The sequence below is a fragment of the Tachyglossus aculeatus genome, chromosome 8 (genome assembly GCF_015852505.1).
Source record: "Tachyglossus aculeatus isolate mTacAcu1 chromosome 8, mTacAcu1.pri, whole genome shotgun sequence".
In the NCBI taxonomy this organism is placed as follows: domain Eukaryota; kingdom Metazoa; phylum Chordata; class Mammalia; order Monotremata; family Tachyglossidae; genus Tachyglossus; species Tachyglossus aculeatus.
In genome coordinates, this window is record NC_052073.1 from 6,614,075 (window position 1) to 6,636,177 (window position 22,103).

The 22,103-nt window shown below is 49.3% G+C and overlaps 1 protein-coding gene and 1 non-coding gene across 2 annotated transcripts; both read right to left on the minus strand.

Moving 5' to 3' along the window:
* Positions 1-4,697: 4,697 nt before the first annotated feature.
* Positions 4,698-21,860, minus strand: CCN5 (cellular communication network factor 5). The gene is made up of 4 exons (XM_038750614.1): positions 21,803-21,860; positions 16,300-16,516; positions 8,276-8,548; positions 4,698-5,653 (listed from the first exon to the last, which is right to left on the minus strand). The coding sequence occupies exons 1-4, from the start codon at positions 21,848-21,850 to the stop codon at positions 5,424-5,426; spliced, it is 768 nt and encodes a 255-aa protein (XP_038606542.1). The 5' UTR covers positions 21,851-21,860; the 3' UTR covers positions 4,698-5,423.
* LOC119931861 lies at positions 17,479-17,616 on the minus strand. The gene has a single exon (XR_005452168.1). It is a non-coding gene; the product is annotated as a small nucleolar RNA SNORA7 (small nucleolar RNA).
* Positions 21,861-22,103: the final 243 nt, after the last annotated feature.

The window sequence follows — 22,103 nt, forward strand, 5'->3', positions numbered from 1 at the left end:
AGAGGAAGGAGGGGGCTCAGTCTGGGAAGGCCTCCTGGAGGAGGTGAGCTCTCAATAGGGCCTTGAAGGGAGATAGAAGATACAAGTTCATCAGGTTGGACACAGTCCCTGTTCCACATAGAGCTCACACTCTTATCCCCATTTTGCAGATGAGATAACTGAGTCACAGAGAAGCGAAGTGACTTGTCTAAGGTCACCCAACAGACACGTGCCGAAGGCGGGATAAGAATCCAGGCCCGTGGTCTATCCACTAAACCATGCTGCTTCTACCCCTTTGGGAATGCAGTGAGGGTAAAATGAATTAAACGTGGGGACAAGGCCTTGGAAAAATAAGTTCTGTATACATTTAGAAATCTGCAGGCATTCTGAGTTCTGGTGAGAAACATGATGTTTTTAAATTTACACCCTGTTTCAGCTTTACAACACATTGGTTTCAACTTTACAACAGTAGCCTCCTTTACAGCACTAGCTCTGGTGATGTGGGCAGTAGTGTGGGGGTCATGGGAGCCACGGCGAAAGGCTTTAAAAAGCTACAAGTTGGACAAGAAAAAGGGCAAAAACGAGAAACGAAGGGGTGGAGCAGAGTGGGAATGGCCAAGGACTAGGGAGGAGGGGAAGAGTCACCTGACTGGGTGGCCAGAGCCACCAGGGAGGGATTCATTCATTCAATCATATTTATTGAGCGCTTACTGTGTGCAGAGCACTGTACTAAGCGGAGGGATGACACATTCATTCTACTTCCGCAAAATTGAAGTTGGCTATCTTATCTCTCTGACTCCACCTGAGTACTTACTTGACCTGAGCACTGCACCAAGTGCTGAGGTAATAATACTAATAATTATGGCATTCGTTGAGCGCTTACTATGTGCCAAGCAATGTTCTAATCATTGGAGATACAAGATAATCAGATCCTATATGGGGCTTACAGTCAAGGGGGAGAACAGATATTGAATCCCCATTTTGCAGATAATAATAATAATAATAATAATGACATTTGTTAAGCGCTTACTATGTGCAAAGCACTGTTCTAAGCGCTGGGGAGGATACAAGGTGATCAGGTTGTCCCATGGGGGGCTCACAGTCTTCATCCCCATTTTACAGATGAGGGAACTGAGGCCCAGAGAAGTGAAGTGACTTGCCCAAAGTCACACAGCTGACAATTGGCAGAGCTGGGATTTGAACCCATGACCTCTGACTCCAAAGCCCGGGCTCTTTCCGCTGAGCCATGCTGAGGAACTGAGGCACAAAAAAGTCACACAGCAGACAAGTGAAGCACCTAGGTTTAGAACCCAGGTCCTCCCGGGCCCATGCTCATTCCACTAGGCCACGCTGCTCCTCTTGAGGATTGGGATCTTGTCTACGTACCCTATTCCTTCAGTCGTATTTATTGAGCGCTTACTGCATGCAAAGCACTGTACTAAGTGCTTAGCTACTCTCCCAAGTGCTTAGATCAGTGCTCTGCACACAGAAGGGGTTCAATAAAACCTTTGATTTCGGTGAAGTCTCTCTCAGCTCTCTCCCTACCCCCCCCCCCCCCGCCACCCCGCTCCATTTTTTGGTTTCTATTTCTTCATCCAGGAACATGTGATGAAAAAGGACCTGGCGTCGTTGGCTCTTTGCAGGGGCCTCGGGATCCTGTTTGTGTGTCCCAAGACCCAGAGCCAGGAGGACGGCCGGCTGTGGAATTTCCTGGGATTGGGAACTGCCCTGGCCGGGGTTGGGAGTGTGTGCATGCGGGGGGGAAGGCGGTTCTGTTAACACACGCAGATCTTCCCGAACTGGGACGGACCCTGGCACGAAGCCACCCCCGGGGGTCAAGTAGAAGAAGCAGGCCGGACACAGAGCACCCCTTCGGCCCTTCTGCTTCCAGCCCAGGCTGGGAGACCATCTCTGATCCCGGGTGGGGAGAGGGCAGGGCCGCCCCCCGACAATTTGGGGACCGGGCGGCGGCCCGAGGGCCCATCGCTTCGCTGGTTTGGCTCCCACGGCCCCGTGGGGCCTGGACCGCTGAGGCGTTGGCCTGTCCGCCGTTCCAAAACTCAGTCCGGCCAGAGGACGGCCAGCGGGTGGGCTGGGATGACTCGCCGGGTTTGCGGTTAGCCCAGCTGGCTATCCTTTTCGGACCTGGGGTTCTTTCGGGTGCGATGACCCCGGGGTTGGGACCGTTTCTAGTCGAGATCACGGGAAACCTATCCGCAGGGGTCTCCGTGGACGGCAGAGCAAAACCTCATGGTCGCCGTTGGCCACCACAGCGGGGCCCACCCCTCGTGGGGCTCCTTAGGTTTGGGGCCAGTCACATGGCCTAGTAGATAGAGCTCGGGCCTGGGAATCAGAGGTCGTAAGTGCTAATCCTGACTCTGCCGCTTGTCTGCTGTGTGACCTCGGGCAAGTCGCTTCACTTCTCTGGGCCTCAGTTCCCTCAGCTAGAAAATGAGGATTGAGACTGAGAGTCCCATATGGGATGGGGACTGTGTCCAACCCAAATTGGCTTGTATCCACCCCAGTGCTTAGTACAGTGCCTGGAACATAGGAAGCACTTAACAAATGCCATTATTATTATTATTATTATTATTATTATTATTATTGTTATTAAAACCCACCTACCACTTGTCAGCTGTGTGACTTTGGGCAAGTCACTTCACTTCTGTGGGCCTCAGTTACCTCATCTGTAAAATGGGGATTAAGACTGTGAGATGTGGGACAACCTAATTATCTTGTATCCCCCCACAGCACTTAGAACAGTGTTTTGCACATAGTAAGCGCTCAGCAAATGCCATCATCATCATCGTCATCATCATCCTTTACACTCCTGTAATTTTTTCCTAGTCTTTGCCTTTTTGTGTATCTGTACATTTTCATTAGCATGGCCTAGTGGAAAGAGCGTGGGCTTGGGAGTCAAAGGACCCGGATTCTAAACCTCGGCTCTGCTACTTGCCTGCTCTGTGACCTTGGATACTTAACTTTTCTGTGCCTCAGTTTCATTATTTGTAAAATAGGGATTAACACGTTCTCTCCTCCTTAGAATGCGAGCCTCATGTGGGTCAGGGACTGTGCTTGACTTGATTGTCTTGTGTCTAGCCCAGTGCTTAGTACAGTACGGAGTACTGTACTTAGTGCAGAGAAGCAGCGTGGCTCAGTGGAAAGAGCCTGGGCTTTGGAGTCAGAGGTCATGGGTTCAAATCCCGGCTCCGCCAATTGTCAGCTGTGTGACTTTGGGCAAGTCACTTGACTTCTCTGCACCTCAGTTACCTCATCTGCAAAATGGGGATTAAGACTGTGAGCCCCCCGGGGGACAACCTGATCACCTTGTAACCTCCCCAGTGCTTAAAACAGTGCTTTGCACATAGTAAATGCTTAATAAATACCATTATTATTGAGAAGCAGCATGGCTCAGTGGAAAGAGCCCGGGCTTTGGAGTCAGAAATCATGGGTTCAAACCCCGGCTCCGCCAATTGTCAGCTGTGTGACTTTGGGCAAGTCACTTCACTTCTCTGTGCCTCAGTTACCTCATCTGTAAAATGGGGATTAAGACTGTGAGTCCCCCGTGGGACAACCAGATCACCTGGTAACCTCCCCAGCGCTTAGAGCAGTGCTTTGCACATAGTAAGTGCTTAATAAATGCTATTATTATTATTACAGTATATAATACATAGTAAGCATTTAACAAATAACACAATTATCATTATTATTATTGTTCAGCAAATTCCCCCTTGGTCAAAGCCCTCTCCCACTTCTCCCCTCTCCCTAATACAATCTCACCAGAACAAGAGGCCGAGTCTTGTATTTGTTCTAGATCTGCTACCTAATAATTTCATTTAGTTTCAACCTTATTTCTTTTTGGTGTCTGGCACAGGTTAACTCATCTACTTTAAATTCTTGGCTGTTGCAGCCATGGGACGGATGACTAGAGTGGAGAACAGAGAGAGGGAAAGATAAGGGGATCGTTGTGGATGGGGGGCAAAGGGAGACAGAGAAAAGGAGAAAGGCAGACGAGGAGAAGGTCTAGGGATGAGGTGTTCGCTGATAGAAATGTCAACGCGCTTTTGAGCTCGTTGTGGGCAGGGAATGTGTCTATTTATTGTTCATTCATTCTTTCATTCATTTGTATTTATTGAGCACTCACTGTGTACAGACCACTGTACTAAGCACTTGGGCTTAGAGGAAAGAAGCAGCGTGGCTCAGTGGAAAGAGCACAGGCTTTGGAGTCAGAGGTCATGGGTTCAAATCCCGGCTCCGCCAACTGTCAGCTGTGTGACTTGGGGCAGGTCACTTCACTTCTCTGGACCTCAGTTCCCTCATCTGTAAAATGGGGATTAAAACTGTGACCCCCCCCGCCCCGTGGGACAACCTGATCACCTTGTAACTTCCCCAGCACTTAGAACAGTGCTTTGCACATCTTAAGCGCTTAACAAATACCATAAAAAAAAGAGCCCAGGCTTTGGAGTCAGAGGTCAAGAGTTCTAATCCCGACTCCGCCACTTGTTAGCTGTGTGACTTTGGGCAAGTCACTTCACTTCTCTGTGCCTCTGTTCCCTCATCTGTAAAATGGGGATTAAGACTGTGAACCCCACGTGGGACAACCTGACAATCTTAGCGCTTAGAACAACGCCTGGCACGTAGTAAGCGCTTAACAAACACTATCACTATAGCAAGCGCTTGACAAAGACCACAGTTGCGATGATGATGATGATGTTGATTATAATATTGTAAAATGCACACGAGTCAGGGCTACAGAAGCAAGAAGCCCAGGGTTCCTAGGCCCTGTGTTAAATAGGAACAGAACACCAGGGTGGTCAGGGCGAGAGGGACAAGGTGGGCACCAGAGAAGCCGCCCACTTCGCCACATCCAGTGCGAGGCTCCATCGTGTTCTGGACTTCGCTGGACTCTCCGGGTACCACCTTCATCTCCCAGACTGGTAGGAAGATGACCCCAGCCCTCAGCGGGGAGATAGCTGGTCTCTGGCGAGGCTCTCTTCATCCTATCAATAGCCCGGGCACCCGTGATTCTCTGGTCTGGAGACTTTCAGAAGTCAGCTCCACCTCCAGATTAAGCGCCTTCTGACCGGTGCCCTACCCGGGATTGGGTGGTGGCTAGTTGGGCCACCATGGTGGGGGGGATCTGGGGTTCTGGATCGTTCTAGGTCTGGTCCCGGTCTTTTCCCTGGAGGTCGCCGGGTGGTGTTCTTGCCGCGGTTCCCTCCGGCTGCTGAGCATGGTGTTCTTCCCCCCGGAGTGGTGGAAGAGGGGAGCGTGGGCTGGGCAACTGCTGCAGCGGCGGGTGGCGTGAGGAGGTCAGCGACCTTGGTGATGGGCCCTCGGGGTGACCAGGCCGGCCTTAGAGGCAGGGCGTTGACACCAGAGGAGCCGTTGCCCCGGGCGGAAGGCGCAGAGTTGGCTTGGCTCGGCCTCTGCCCCGGCTGCATCTAGAACGGGTCGCCCAGGGGGCCGGCGGCTGGCAGTGGGGACGATGGGCAGGGGCGCAGGTGGCACAGGCGGTGCTGGGGCTCCAAGCGGCAGTCGCGGTTCTGGTTGGTCAGGCGGGTGGCCACGCCGAGCCCACAGCTCGCTGAGCAAGGCCCCCAGGCCGTGCCCCACTCCTTACATTGCAGGCCGGGAAGCTGCGGGAGGGCCAGGCCCTGGGGTGGCCAGCCTCCTGGGAGGGAAGGAAGCAGGAGGGGGGCATCTCCGGGTCAAGCAGAAACTCCTCACCATCCTCACCAATCAGCTCTCCCCCTCTTAATAATAATAATAATAATGATAACATTGATTAAGCGCTTACTATGTGCAAAGCACTGTTCTAAGTGCTGGGGAGCTTACAAGGTGATCAGGTTGTCCCACGGGGGGGCTCACAATCTTCATCCTCATTTTCCAGATGAGGGAACTGAGGCACAGAGAAGTGAAGTGACTTGCCCAAAGTCACACAGCTGACAATTGGCCGAGTCGGGATTTGAACCCACGACCTCTGACTCCAAAGCCCGGGCCCTTTCCACTGAGCCACGCTGCTTCTCTTGACCTTACTGATCTCCTACCGCAACCCAGCTCTCACACTCCGCTCCTGTCATTCATTCACTCAGTTGTATTTATTGAGCACTTACTGCGAGCAAAGCACTGTACTAAGCACTTGGGAGAGTACAATATAACAATAAACAGGCACATCCGCCCCCTTGGTGAACTTACAGTTTAGAAGTAGCTTGCAATCTGCTCACCGTACCGCAATCTTGTCTCTCTCACCACTGACCCCTTACCCACGTTCTCCCTCCGGCTTAGAACTCACTACTCTTTCACATATGATTCCCCCACCTTTCCCCACCACCGAAACCCTCCCCAAAATCACATCTCCTCCAGGAAGCCTTCCCTGATTTGCCTCTCATCTCCCTACCCTGTCATCTCTCCCTTCTGAGTGAACCAGGCTCTTGAGGCCTGACCCCCATAGCACTTTGGTACCTCAACTTATGCTCCGCTGCCTCTCCTGTCGTCATTTATTTCAGTGCTTGTCTTCCCCCAGAAGAAAAACTCCTTGCGGACGGAGATTATGCCTGTCAACTCCATTTTATTGTGCTTCCCTAAGCGTTTTAGTACAGTGCTCGGCACACAGTGAGCGCTCAATAAATACCATGGACCGATTGGTGGTCTGAAGGGGAAGGAAGTTCAGTTCCGAGCAGACTGCAGTCGGTCAGGCACAACCAAAGCAACCTAATTTCCTAGCCTTTCTTTTCCCCACTTGCTCAAACCTCTCTACTTTCCCTGATGGGGCTTAGTGTAGAAGCAGCATGGCTTAGTGGACAGATCCCAGGCTTGGGAATCAGAAGGACCTGGGTTCTAATCCTGCCTCCGCCATATGTCTGCCATGTGACTTGGGACAAGTCCCTTTTCTCTGGGCCTCAGTGACCTCATCTGTAAAATGGGATTAAGACTGTGAGCCCCATATGGGACAGAGACTGTGTCCAACCTGATTAACTTGTATCTAATAATAATAATTATGGTATTTGTTAAGCGCTTACTACTTGTCAGGCACTGTTCTACGTGCTGGAGTAGATACGAGATAATCGGGTTGGACACGGTCCCTGTCCCACGGGGGGCTCACAGTCTTAATCCCCATTTTACAGATGAGGGAACTGAGGCACAGAGAAGTGAAGTGATTTGCCCAAGGTCACACTGCAGGCAAGTGACAGAGTGGGTTTAGAACCCACGACCATCTGACATGGCTCTATCTGCTAGGGTGGATAATGGATAGCGGGGAAGCAGCGTGGCTCAGTGGAAAGAGCCCGGGCTTTGGAGTCAGAGGTCATCGGTTCAAATCCCGGCTCTGCCACTTGTCAGCTGTGTGACTTTGGTCAAGTCACTTCACTTCTCTGTGCCTCAGTTCCCTCATCTGTAAAATGGGGATTGAGACTGTGAGCCCCCCGTGGGACAACCTGATCACCTTGTAAACTCCCCATCGCTTAGAACAGTGCTTTGCACACAGTAAGTGCTTAATAAATGCCATTATTATTATTATTATTAGGCCATTCATTCAATCGCATTTATTGAGTGCTTACTGTGTGCAGAGCACTGGACTAAGCGCTTGGGAAGTCCAAGTCGGCAACATATAGAGACAGTCCCTACCCAACAACAGGTTCACAGTCTAGAAGGGGGAGACAGACAACAAAATAAAACATGTAGACAGGTGACAAAACAAAACATGTAGACAAACCCTCCTTTCCACCCCTGGTCCCCCCTTAAAGACTGTTAGAGAAACCCTATTTCTCCCTGTTTCTTCTCAACTCTGTTGAGAAGCAGGGTGACGTACTGGAAAAAGCACAGGCCTGGGAGACGGAGGACCTGGGTTCTGATTCCGGCTCCACCATTTGCCTGCCGTGTGACCTCGGGCAGGTTGTTTAACTTCTCTGAGCCTCAAGCTACCTCGTCTGTAAAATGTGGACTCAAGCCCAGCTCCTCCAATTTGGACGGTGAGCCCCCATGTAGGAGAAGGGCTTTGTTCAGTCTGATGAATTGGAACCTACCCCAGTGCTTAGAACAGTGCCTGGCACATAGTAAGTGCTTAGACTGTGAGCCCACTGTTGGGTAGGGACTGTCTCTATATGTTGCCAATTTGTACTTCCCAAGCGCTTAGTACAGTGCTCTGCACATAGTAAGCGCTCAATAAATACGATTGATGATGATGATGATGATGCTTAGCAAATACCATAATTACTATATGGGGAGGGGCAAGCTTCCCTTCACCACCCCCATCGGGTTTGTGGCAACTCGGAGAGGGGTAGGGGATGGATATTACCTGTCCCGGGGACGGCCGGGAGGACCGTCTCTCCCCCCGTCCGGTCGCATACCCACTCCTGGCAGCACTTCCCGGGCACGGCTACCCGTCGGGGATGGGGGCAGTCCCAGCTGGGCAGCCGGACGTCCTCGCTGCAGAGGGGCACGCAGGTGAAGCCCCCTCCGGAGCAGCGGCACTGCAGCTTGCAACTAGGCCGGAACACCTCCCCGGCCCGGTAGATCCTCCCGTTCATCTCGCAGCCGCCGTCCGCATCCTCCGCCTCGTCCCCGTCGACTGGAGAGTCCGGAGTGGGGTGGGAAGGCGAGGCACAGGCACGTTAACCAGCCTGCCCTGGGGCCCTCCTCCTCCCCTGGACTGGCTAACCCATCTGCCTCCTTTATCTAATAATAGTCATAACTGTGGTATTTTTTTCAGCCCTTACTACGTGTCAGGTACTGTAGTAAGCACTGGGATGGAGACAAGAGAATCGGCTTGGACGCGGTCCCTGGCTTTTAGACTTTTAGTCTAAAAGTCTTTTAGACTGTGAGCCCACTGTTGGGTAGGGACTGTCTCTACATGTTGCCAACTTGTACTTCCCAAGCGCTTAGTACAGTGCTCTGCACACAGTAAGCGCTCAATAAATACGATTGATGATGATGATGATGTGGGGCTCACAGTCTCGATCCCCATTTTTACAGATGAGGGCACCGAGGCACGGAGAAGTCAAGTGTCTTGCCCCAAGTCACGCAGCAGACAAGTGGCTCCCCCTTCTAGACTGTGAGCCCGCTGTTGGGTAGGGACCGTCTCTATATGTTGCCAACTGGTACTTCCCAAGCGCTTAGTACAGTGCTCTGCAAACAGTAAGCGCTCAATAAATACCATTGAATGAATGAATGAATGAAAGTGACAGAGCTGGGATTAGAAGCCATGACCTTCTGATTCCCAGGCCCGGGCTCTATCCGCTAAGCTGTGCTGCTTCTCTGCTTTCCTTCTCTGATTCCCTCCACCTCGAACTCGTCTCTCCTGCTCCTCTTGATCACTGGAAGGGTGGTAGAGAAGCAGCGTGGCTCAGTGGAAAGAGCCCGGGCTTTGGAGTCAGAGGTCATGGGTTCAAATCCCAACTCCGCCAATTGTCATCTGTGTGACTTTGGGCAACTTCTCTGGGCCTCAGTTACCTCATCTGTAAAATGGGGATGAAGACTGTGAGCCCCCCATGGGACAACCTGATCACCTTGTAACCTCAGCACTTAGAACAGTGCTTTGTACTTAGTAAGTTCTTAATAAATGCCATTATTATTATTATTATTATTATAACCAGGGGGAGCGGGAGAAGGACAAAGCCATTCAGTCCACATCTCCCCTCTCCTCAAGAACCTCCAAAGGCTGTCCACCCACCTCTGCATCAAATACAAGCAGCATGGAGAAGGAGCATGGCAGCAGGATTAGAACCCATGGCATAGTGGATAGAACACAGGCCTGGGAATCAGAAAGTCATGGGTTCTAATCCTCGCTCTGCCACCTAATAAAAATAATAATAATAATGGCATGTATTAAGTGCTTACTACATGCAAAGCACTGTTCTAAGTGCTGGGGAGATTTCAAGGTGATCAGGTTGTCCCCACGTGGGGCTCACAGTCTCAATCCCCATTTTACAGATGAGGCAACTGAGGCCCAGAGAAGTGAAGTGACTTGCCCAAAGTCACATAGCTGACAAGTGGCAGAGCCAGGACTTGAACTCATGACCCCTGACTCTAAAGCCCATGCTCTTTCCACTGAGCCATGCTGCTTCTCTGCTGTATGACTTGGGCAAGTCACTTCCCTTCTCTGTGCCTCAATTACCTTATCTGTAAAATGGGGATTGAGATTGGGAGCCCCATGCAGGACATGGACTGTGTCCAACCTGAGTAACTTGTAACTTTTCCACCACTTAGAACAGTGCTTGGCACATAGCGTTTAATGAATACCACTTACAAAACCAAAAAAATCCCAGAAACTCCATTGCCTCGGCTTTAAAGCACTCCATTTTCTTGCCTCCTCCTACCTCAGCTCTTGTTCTCCCTCCTCCTAAGACTGTGAGCCCCAAGTGGGACAGGGGCTGTATAAAATAAATAAATAAATGATGGCATTTGTTAAGCGCTTACTATGTGTGAAGCACTGTTCTGAGCTCTGGGGGGAATACCAGGTGATCCGGTTATCCCATGTGGGATTCACAGTCTTAATCCCCATTTTACAGATGGGGTAACCGAGGATCAGAGAAGTGAAGTGGCTTGCCCAAAGTCACACAGCTGACAAGTGGCGGAGCTGGGATTAGAACCCATACTAATAATAATGGCATTTATTAAACGCTTACTAAATGCAGAGCACTGTTCTAAGCACTGGGAAGGTTACAAGGTGATCAGGTTGTCCCACAGGGGGCTCACAGTCTTAATCCCCATTTTACAGATGAGGGAACTGAGGCCCAGAGAAGTTAAAGTGACTTGCCCAAAGTCACACAGCTGACAAGTGGCGGAGCCGGGATTAGAACCCATGACCTCTGACTCCAAAGCGCGGGCTCTTTCCACTGAGACACGCTGCTGCTCTGTATCTGGCCTCATTCATTCATTCATTCAATCGTCTTTATTGAGCGCTTACTGTGTGCAGAGCACTGGACTAAGCGCTTGGGTGGTACAAGTTGGCAACATATAGAATCGGTCCCTACCCAACAGTGGGCTCACAGCCTGATCGTCTCCTTTCTACCCCAGTGCTTAGAACAGTGCTTGACACCGAGGAAGCCCTTAACAAATGCCATAAAAAATAAACTTACCGTCTAGAGGGGGAGGCAGACATTAATATAAATAAATAGTTTATAGTATACTATTTCCGGGCATACCTACCTCCTTACCTCATGTGTCTCCCAGCCCCCAGTCATCACTCCTCTAGTGCTAGTTTTATTCACCGCGAAACATCTCGCCAATATCATTCCTTCATTCATTCAATCGTATTTATTGAGCGCTTACTGTGTGCACAGCACTGTACTAAGCGCTTGGCTGCCGACACCTTGCCCCCATCCTCCCTCTGGCCTGAAACTCCCTCCCTCTTCAGACCCCCCACTCTTCCCACCTTCAAAGGCTTCAGCGTGGCTCAGTGGAAAGAGCCCGGGCTTTCGAGTCAGAGGTCATGGGTTCAAATCCCGGCTCTGCCAATTGTCAGCTGTGTGACTTTGGGCAAGTCACTTCACTTCTCTGTGCCTCAGTTACCTCATCTGTAAAATGGGGATTAAGACTGTGAGCCCCAGGTGGGACAACCTGATTACCTTGTATCCCCCCAGTGCTTAGAACAGTGCTTTGCACATAGTAAGTGCTTAATAAATACCATTATTATTATTATTAGCGCTTAACAAATACCACAATTAGAGGAAAGCAGCGTGGCTCAGTGGAAAGAGCCCGGGCTTGGGAGTCAGAGGTCATGGGTTTGAATCCCAGCTCTGCCATATGTCTGCTGTGTGACCTTGGGCAAGTCACTTAACTTCTCTGAGCCTCAGTTACCTCATCTGTAAAAGGGGGATTAAGATTGTGAGCCCCATGTGGGACAACCTGATCACCTTGTAACCCGCCCCACAGCTTAGAACAGTGCTTTGCATATAGTAAGTGCTTAACAAATGCCATTATTATTATTGTTATTATTATTAATAAGGTCATATCTCCTCCAAGAGGCCTTCCTTGATTAGACCTTCTTGTCTGTAGCTCCTTCTCCCTTCTGCATCACCTATGCACCTGGACCTTTGAGCCTTGCCCTCAGCCCCACAGCACTTACGTACGTATCTGTAAATAGAATACTATAAACTATTTATATTAATGTCTGCCTCGCCCTCTAGATTGTAAATTTATTTTTTTATGGTATTTGTTAAGGGCTTCCTGGGTGTCAGGCACTGTTCTAAGCGCTGGGGTAGATAGGAGATGATCAGGCCAGATACAGCATGGGGCTCACAGTCTTAGGAGGAGGGAGAACAAGTACTGAACACCCACTTTGCAGACGTGGGAACTGAGGCACAGAGAAGCTGAGTGACTCGCCCGAGTTCACACAGCAGACAAGTGGCGGAGCTGGGATCAGCGGGGCTCAGTGGAAAGAGCCTGGGCTCGGGAGTCTGAGGTCATGGGTTCTAATCCCGGCCCCGCCACCTGTCAGCTGGGTGACTTTGGGCAAGTCACTTCACTTCTCTGGGCCTTAGTTCCCTCATCTGTAAAATGGGGATGACGACTGTGAGCCCCCCGTGGGAAAATCTGATCACCTTGTAACCTCCCCAGCACTTAGAACAGTGCTTTGCACATAGCAAGCCACTTAATAAATGCCATTATTATTATTATTATTAATCCTGGCTCCGCCACTTGTCAGCTGGGTGACTTTGGGCAAGTCACTTCAGTTCTTTGGGCCTCAGTTCCTTCATCTGTAAAATGGGGATTAAGACTGTGAGCCCCATGTGGGACAACCTGATCACCTTGTATCCCCCCCGGTGTTTAGAACAATGCTTGGCACATAGTAAGTGCTTAACAAATGCTATTATTATTTTATTTTTATTATTATTATTATTATTATTATTATTATCAGAACCCAGATCCTCTGGCTTTATCCACGAGACCACACTGCTTCTCACGCTGCTTCCCACACTTACTGTGGACGGGAGCTGTCTCTATCGCATCTGTTGTATTGTACTCTCTGAAGCACTTAGTACAGTGTCTGCACATGGTAAGCGTGCAATAAATACCATCGCTTGCTAGATTGATTGACTGATCGATAAGGAGGGTAAGACTGCACGGGGCAATAACACAACAAGCCTTCAGAAGGGTGCCAGTTCCCGGAGCCAGCGTCTGAAGGCTGAAATTGTGAGCTAGCTACCCACCGAACGGGTAGCTCCAACCACCAAGGTGCTCAACCCCAGCCTCAGGGTTAAGGGAGGAGAGGAGGTCAGTCCCGGAATCATGGTGGAGAGGCAAAATCAATCAATCATCATCATCATCAATCATATTTATTGAGTGCTTACTATGTGCAGAGCACTGCACTAAGCGCTTGGGAAGTACAAATTGGCAACATATAGAGACAGTCCCTACCCAACAGTGGGCTCACAGTCTAAAATCAGTCAATCAATCAGTCAACCAATTGCATTTATTGAGTACTTCCAGTGTGAGGGGCACCGTACTAAACGCTTGGGAAAGCACAACAGAGATGTTAGAGAAATTCCCTGTCCACAATAACAACTCTGTTTTGTTTCGTTGTCTGTCTCCCGCTTCTAGACTGTGAGCCCGTTGTTGGGTAGGGGCCGTCTCTATATGTTGCCGACTTGTACTTCCCAAGCGCTTAGTACAGTGCTCTGCACACAGTAAGCACTTAATAAATATGACTGAATGAATATAGCTATAATTCTATTTATTCCAATGGTTTTGACGCCTGTCTACCTGTTTTGTTTTGTTGTCTGTCTCCCCCTTGTAGACTGTGAGCCTGTCGGTGGGTAGGGACTGTATATGTTGCTGACTTGTACTTCCCAAGTGCTTTGTACAGTGCTCTGCACACAGTAAGTGCTCAATAAATATGATTGAATGAATATAGCTATAATTCTATTTATTCTGGTGGTTTTGATGCCTGTCTACATGTTTTGTTTTGTTGTCTGTCTCCCCCTTCTAGACTGTGAGCCCATTGTTGGGTAGGGACCATCTCCATATGCTGCCGACTTGTACTTCCCAAGCGCTTAGTACAGTGCTCTGCACACAGTAAGCACTCAATAAATACGATTGAATGAATGAATGAATGAACTCTACGGCTGACAGCGCCATATTGCTCTGCGCTCCGACCATCTACAAGTGTGCCTGATGGGAAATCCGGAAAAGCAAGCCCTGTTGGAGAAGGTGTCTCTCTTTTACCTTTTGCAAAAGGCAATTGGCAGTAGAGGAGAGGCCAGATCAGGAATCAATCAATCTATCAATCAGTGGCATTTATTGAGTGCTTACTATGTGCAGAGCATTGTAGGAAGCGCTTGGGAGAGGACAACAGAATGAGCAGAAAAATCCCCTGTCCGTAACTAGCTTAAAGTCTAGAGGAATCCAGAGAAATCGTTGGAATGAACATGTCTTGAGAGGGTAATAACAATAATTATGGTATTTGTTAAGCGCTTACTATGTGTCAAGCACTGTTCTAAGCGCTGGGGTTGATGCAAGATAATGAGGTTGTCCCACGTGGGGCTCACAGTCTTAATCCCCATTTTACAGATGAGGTAACTGAGGCACAGAGCAGTTAAGTGACTTGCCCAAGGTCACGGAGCAGACAAGTGGAGGAGGCGGGATTAGAATCCATGTTCTCTGACTCCCAAGCCCGGGCTTTTTCCACTAAGCCACGCTGAAGAGCTCATCCAATGAAGAAGCCCCTGCATTGGAAGTGGCATAATAATAATAATGGCATTTGTTAAGCACTAACTATATGCCAAACATTGTTCTAAGCGCTGGAGTAGATACAAGGTAATCAGGTGTTCCCACATGGGGCTCACAGTCTTAATCCCCATTTTACAGGTGAGGTAACTGAGGCACAGAGAAGTTAAGTGACTCGCCCAAAGTCACACGGCAGACAAGTGGCGGAGCCAGGACTAGAACTCACGACCTCTGACTCCCAAGCACGTGTTCTTGTCACTAAGCCATGCTGCTTCTCTAGTAGCATAGCAAGCACTTAACAAATACCACAATAATAATAATGACAAATAATAATAATTGTGGTATTGGTTAAGTGCTTACTATGTGCCAAGCACTGTACTAAGCACTGGGCTCGATACAAGATAGTCAGATCCCTCATGGGGCTGGCAGTCTAAGTAGGAGAGAGAACAGATACTGAATCCCCATTTTGCAGATGAGGGAACTGAGAAGCAGCATGGCTTAGTGGGAAAAGCCTGGGCTTGGGATTCAGAGGATGTGGGTTCTAATCCCACCTTCTCCACTTTCATTCATTCAGTCGTATTTATTGAGCACTTACTGTGTGCAGAGCACTGTACTAAGCGCTTGGGAAGTACAAGTTGGCAACATACAGAGATGGTCCCTACCCAACAACAGTCACTTGGCTGCTGTTTGAGCTTGGAAAAGCTGCTTAACGTCTCTGTGCCTCAGTTACCTCATCTCTAAAATGGGGATGAAGACTGTGAGCCCCACGTGGGGCAACCTGATCACCTTGTATCTACCCCAGCGCTTAGAAAAGTGCTTGGCATATAGTAAGCGCTTAACAAATACCGTTAAATAAAAACAATAAACTGAGGGAAGTACAAATCGGCAACATATAGAGACGGTCCCTACCCAACAACTGTCACTTGTCTGCTGTCTGAGCTTGGGCAAGCTACTTAACGTCTCTGTGCCTCATTTACCTCATCTCTAAAATGGGGATGAAGACTGTGAGCCCCATGTGGGACAACCTGATCACTTTGTATATACCCCAGTGCTTAGAAAAGTGCTTGGCACATAGTAAGCACTTAACAAATGCCAATAAATAAAGACAATAAACTGAGGGAAGTACAAGTCGGCAACATATAGAGACAGTCCCTACCCAACAACATTCATTCATTCATTCATTCATTCAATCGTATTTATTGAGCACTTACTGTGTGTAGAGCACTGTACTAAGCGCTTGGGAAGTACAAGTTGGCAACATATAGAGACGGTCCCTACCCAACAACAGTCACCTGGCTGCTGTCTGAGCTTGGGCAAGCTACTTAACGTCTGTGTGCCTCAGTTACCTCATCTCTAAAATAGAGATGAAGACTGTGAGCCCCACGTGGGGCAAACTGATCACCTTGTATCTACCCCAGTGCTTAGAAAAGTGCTTGGCACATAGTAAGCACTTAACAAATAGCATTAAATAAAAACAATAAACTGAGGCACAGGGTTGTTAAGTGACTTGGCCAAGGTCTACGTGGCTGTGGATGTGACTGTGTGGTTTTGGCAGGGTGAACTCAGATCCCCTCTGTGGACTCCCTCTCCCCTCTCCCTCTGGCCCAGGGATGTTTCCACTCCCAGGCCGGGGTTTTCTATCAGCGGGCTTACAGTTGCAGGTGGCTCTTCTGCCCGCGAGAGTGGCACTGTGATCACAGACGAGCCCCTGGCTCCGGTCGCAGACATTGACCGGGTCACAGGGCTCCCCCAGCCTCCGCGCACACACTCTGCAGCATTGGCAGCCATCCAGGACCAAGGGGGCTCCAGGTGGGCAGTGAGGGGGCCTCCAGGGGCAGTGACATGGTCTCCGGCAGAACTGGGCACAAACCTGCAAAGACAGAGACCCCGTCCCCTAGAACCTGGTCCTGTTTTCTGCCGTCGAGTCGTCTCCGACCCATAACGATGCCATGGACACATCTCTCCCAGAACGGCCCACCTCCATCTGCAATCCTTCTGGTCGTGGAACCACAGAGTTTTCTTGGTCAAAATCTGGTCCTGTCTCTCCCCACTTCAATCCATACTTCACGCTGCTGCCCGGATCGTCTCTGTGCAGAAACGCTCTGGGCATGTTACTCCCCTCCTCAAAAATCTCCAGTGGCTACCAATCAATCTGTGCATCAGGCAGAAACTCCTCACCCTGGGCTTCAAGGCTGTCCATCACCTCGCCCCCTCCTCCCTCACCTCCCTTCTCTCCTTCTCCAGCCCAGCCTGCACCCTCCGCTCCTCTGCCGCTGATTTCCTCACCATTAGGCCTCGTTCTCACCCGTCCCGCCGTCGACTCCCAGCCCACGTCATCCCCCTGGCCTGGAATGCCCTCCCTCCACACATCCGCCAAGCTAGCTCTTTTCCTCCCTTCAAAGCCCTACTGAGAGCTCACCTCCTCCAGGAGGCCTTCCCACACCGAGCCCCCTCCTTCCTCTCCCCCTCCTCCTTCTCCCCATCCCCCCGCCTTACCTCCTTCCCCTCCCCACAGCACCTGTATATATGTTTGTATGTATTTATTACTCTATTTTATTTGTACATATTTATTCTATTTATTTTATTTTGTTAATATGTTTTGTTTTGTTGTCAGTCTCCCCCTTCTAGACTGTGAGCCTGCTGTTGGGTAGGGACCGTCTCTATATGTTGCCAACTTGTACTTCCCAAGCCCTTAGTACAGTGCTCTGCACACAGTAAGTGCTCAATAAATACAATTAAATGAATGAATGGAAGGGGTTGACCATTACCTCCTTCTGTGCAGTAAACTTGAGTCTTCCCTGTGCAGCTGCTGCCCAGCACAGGTGAGTTTTGACTTGTAACAGATGGCCTTCCACTCACTAGCCACTATTCAAGCTAGGAATGGATTGGGTAGGCCTCTGCTTGACTCTCCCTCCTGTAGTCGAGACTGGTAGAGGACTGGAAACTCTCCAGGTGAGACCCTGAGAGGGACCCTTAGCATCTAGGATAATAATAATAACTATGGAAGAGCTTACTATGTGCCAAGCACTATTCTAAGTGCTTGGGTAGATACGAGTTAATCAATCAATCAATTGTATTTATTGAGCGCTTACTGTGTGCAGAGCACTGGACTAAGCGCTTGGGAAGTACAAGTTGACAACATATAGAGACGGTCCCTACCCAACAGCAGGCTCACAGTATAGAAGGGGGAGACAGAGAACAAAACCAAACATATTAACAAAATTCAATAAATAGAATAGATATGTACAGGTTGGATATAATCCCTGTCCCATGTGGGGCTCACAGTCTTAACCCCCATTTTACAGATGAAGGAACTGAGACCCAGAGAAGTGAAGCGACTTGCTCAAGGTCACCCAGCAGACATGCGGCAGAGCCAGGATTAGAACACAGGTCCTTCTGACTCCAAGGCCCGGGCTCTTTCCACTAGGCTACGCTGCTTCTTCAGGAGAGCAGGTGGCCTGGCCTTCTCGGGAAAGAGGTTCATTCCATCCCTCTTCTCCCACCCAACTAGGCCGGGAGTCCCATGTGTGAGTATGTCTGGTCTCTATATGTTGCCAACTTGTACTTCCCCAGCGCTTAGTACAGTGCTCTGCACACAGTAAGCGCTCAATAAATACGATTGAATGAATGAATGAATCTCATTACCTTCGACCTACCTCGGTGTTTAGTTCGGTGTTGGTTGCATAGGAAGCTCACTGTGGGCTGGGAATGTGTCTGTTTATTGTTGTATTGCACTCTTTCAAGCACTTAGTACAGTGCTCTGCACATAAATACGATTGAATGAATTGGATGAATGAATGAATAGTAAGCGCTCAATAAATAGGATTGAGTGAATGAATGAATGAATGAATAGTAAGTGCCCCTCAAGACTGTAAGCTCACTGTGGATAGGGAACATGCCTTCCATCTCTGTTGTATGGTACTCTCCCAAGTGCTTAGTACAGCACTCTGGGCACAGCGAGCCCTCAATTAGTACAGTGCTTTGCACACAGTAAGTGCTTGATAAACATGATCAAATGAGCATTGATTAATTAACCAATATTATTGTTCTTATCATGTGTGGCTCAGTGGAAAGAGCCCGGGCTTTGGAGTCAGAGGTCACGGATTCAACTCCCAACTCCGCCAATTGTCAGCTGTGTGACTTTGGGCAAGTCACTTCACTTCTCTGGGCCTCAGTTCCCTCATCTGTAAAATGAGGACGAAGACTGTGAGCCCCCCGTGGGACAACCTGATCACCTTGTAACCTCCCCAGTGCTTAGAACGGCGCTTTGCACATATTAAGTGCTTAATAAATGCCATTATTATTATTATTATCATCATTATTACTTCAGAAAGAGAGAAAAAATGTCACCAGTCACCAGCTTAGTGGATAAAGCCCGGGCCTGGGAATCAAAAGGACCTGGGTTCTAATCCTGGCTCCGCCACTTTTCTGCCGTGGGACCTTGGGCAAGACATTTCACTTCTCTGTGTATATGTTAGTACATATTTATTACTCTATTTATTTATTTATTTATTTTACTTGTACATATCTATCCTATTTATTTTATTTTGTTAGTATGTTTGGTTTTGTTCTCTGTCTCCCCCTTTTAGACTGTGAGCCCACTGTTGGGTAGGGACTGTCTCTATATGTTGCCAACTTTTATTTCCCAAGCTCTCAGTACAGTGCTCTGCACACAGTAAGCGCTCAATAAATACGATTGATTGATTCTCTGGGCCTCAGTTACCTCAACTGAAAAATGGAGATTAAAACTGTGAGACCTTTGTGGGACAGGGACTGTGTCCAACCTGATTAACTTGTATCTACTCCAGCATTTAGTACAGTGTCTGGCACATAGTTAGCGCTTAGCAAATACCATTAAATAGCGACCTAAACTGTCGCTTCGTTTGGCATGAACGGTTGAGCTTGCCAGCGACTGACCACGGGCTCGGCCAGCCCGGAAACAGGAGGCCGGGCTCCGTCCGGGGAGAAGCTGGGCTCAGTCAGTCAGTCAGTCAGTCAGTGGTATTTGTTGAGCACTTGCTGTGTGCAGAGCACTGTATTAAGAACTTGGGAGAGGATAATAGAAGGATAGAACAGACACGGTCCCTGCCCAGCGGTTCTGCCGTTCCTGATGACCATGGCCTTTGGTCCCAGGGCGATGGTGGCCCAGCAGTTGCAGTCCTCGGGTTGTGGGTAGAGTTTCAAGGAAGCATGAAATTGCAATGATATCATGGCTTGTGGTGTGCCCAATTCCGGTGACTCCGGGAATGAGGAGGCAAGAAATTCCAGAGGCTGGAGGCATGGGAGGGGCTGGGATGCCCGGCACGAAGAGGCAGGGAGAGGAGGAAGTGCCGGCTCGTCTCTCCCAGCCAGCCTCGTTTCCATCGCCTCCAGTCTGCCCCATCAGCCCTGTCACATGCTCAATAAATACAATTGATGGATTGATTGACTGATTTCTCGCAGACCCTGTGGACAGTCGAATCGATCGGAGCATCTTCATTCATTCAGTCATATTTATTGAACACTGACTGTTTGCAGAGCACTGTATTAGGCGCTTGGGGGAGTACGATACAACAATAGACACATTCCCTGCCCACGATGAGCTTGCAGTCTGGAGCCGGGGGAGACAGACAACAATACAAAGAAATGTTGAGGATTTCTCCCCCTCCTCCCCCTCTCCACCCCCACCCCCCCCGCCTTACCTCCTTCCCTTCCCCACAGCACCTGGATATATGTATATATGTTTGTACGTATTTATTACTCTATTTATTTATTTATTTTACTTGTACATATCTATTCTATTTATTTTATTTTGTTAATATGTTTTGTTTTGTTCTCTGTCTCCCCCTTCTAGATTGTGAACCCACTGTTGGGTAGGGACCGTCTCTATGTGTTGCCAAGTTGTACTTCCCAAGCGCTTAGTACAGAGCTCTGCACACAGTAAGCGCTCAATAAATACGATTGATTGATTGATTGATTTCTCTTTTTTTATGGTATTTAAGTTCTTACTATGTTTCAAGCACTGTTCTAAGCTAACTCTCTCTATTCCTCTCTTTCTCTCTCACTCTCTATCCCTTTGTCTCTATCTCTCACTCTCTGTCCCTCTCTTTCTCTCTCTCTTTCTTTCTCCCTCTCTATCCCTCTCTTTCTCTCTCACTCTCTATCCCTCTGTCTCTTACTCTACCCCTCCTTCTCTCTAGGAGGGCACAAGGTAATCAGATCGGACACAGTCCATGTCCCATAGGGGCTCACAGTCTCCATCCCCATTTTACAGAGGAGGTCACTGAAGAACAGAGAATAATAATAATAATGACGGTTTTTGTTAAACGCTTACTATGTGCCGAGCACTGTTCTAAGCGCTGCGGTAGATACAAGGTCATCAGGTTGTCCCACGTGGGGCTCACAGTTTTACTCCCCATTTTGCAGATGAGGGAACTGAGACCCAGAGAAGTGAAGTGATTTGTCCAAAGTCACACAGCTGATAAGAGGCGGAGCTAGGATTAGAAGCCACTCCCAAGCTCGTGCTCTTTCCACTGATCCACGCTGCTTCTCAAACAGGGAAGTTAAGTGACCGGTTTAAGGTCACAGAGCAGAGTAGTGGCGAAGTTGGGATTAGAACCCAGGTCCTTCTGACTCGCAGGCCCGAGCTCTAACCATTAGTCCACGCTGCAGGGCCTGCAGGAGCAGCCAGAGACCCAGCAGCAGCTGCGGTTCCCCGTCCCTGGATCGGAGCATGGTGAGTAAGGCTGGTTCTGCCTGCCAAAGAGCACCAGATATGGGGTTTGCAGTTGCTGCCATTCGATTACACCCTGGTGAGATGCTACAGGTGGGTCTAGCCTCCACAGGGAAGGCACATATTAAATGCTACTATGTGCTAAGCACTGGGGTGGGTGCAAGATAACCCGATCAGACCAAATCCCCATCGCCCGCGGGGTTAACAAATTAGGAGGGAGGAAGGGCAAGTAACTCCCATTTCACAGAGGAGGAAATGAGGGCCAGAAGGGTAAGGAGACTTGACCGAGGTCACCCTGCGTGTCGGGGGTCAAGCTGGGGTGAGAACCCAGGGGTCCTGTCTCCCAGCCCCATGCCCTTCCCACCAGGGCATCTTGATTTCTTAGACTTTGAACCTGCAAAAGCACCGCAAGGGAGTTGGAGGCAATGCTAGACCGCTCCTTACCTTTGAGAGAATGCACAGGAGCGGGAAGGTGAGGAGTTGAATTCTCATCCTTTCCTCTGATCTCCAGCTCTACCATACCACCCTCCTGGCAGCCGGGAGTCCACGGTGAGTTTGCAGCTCTTAAAGTCTCTGAATCAAGTCCTGCTGGTGTTTATACTCTCGGTGCTGTGATGTCACTCACAGCCTCAACCCAAACATGAGGAGGTTTGGACCAGCCTCAAGATTCTTTCCAACCCCACATTCCAAGCTATTTCCATTCACCTCAAGGTGAGAACATCGAACCTACTGAGGATACGCACCA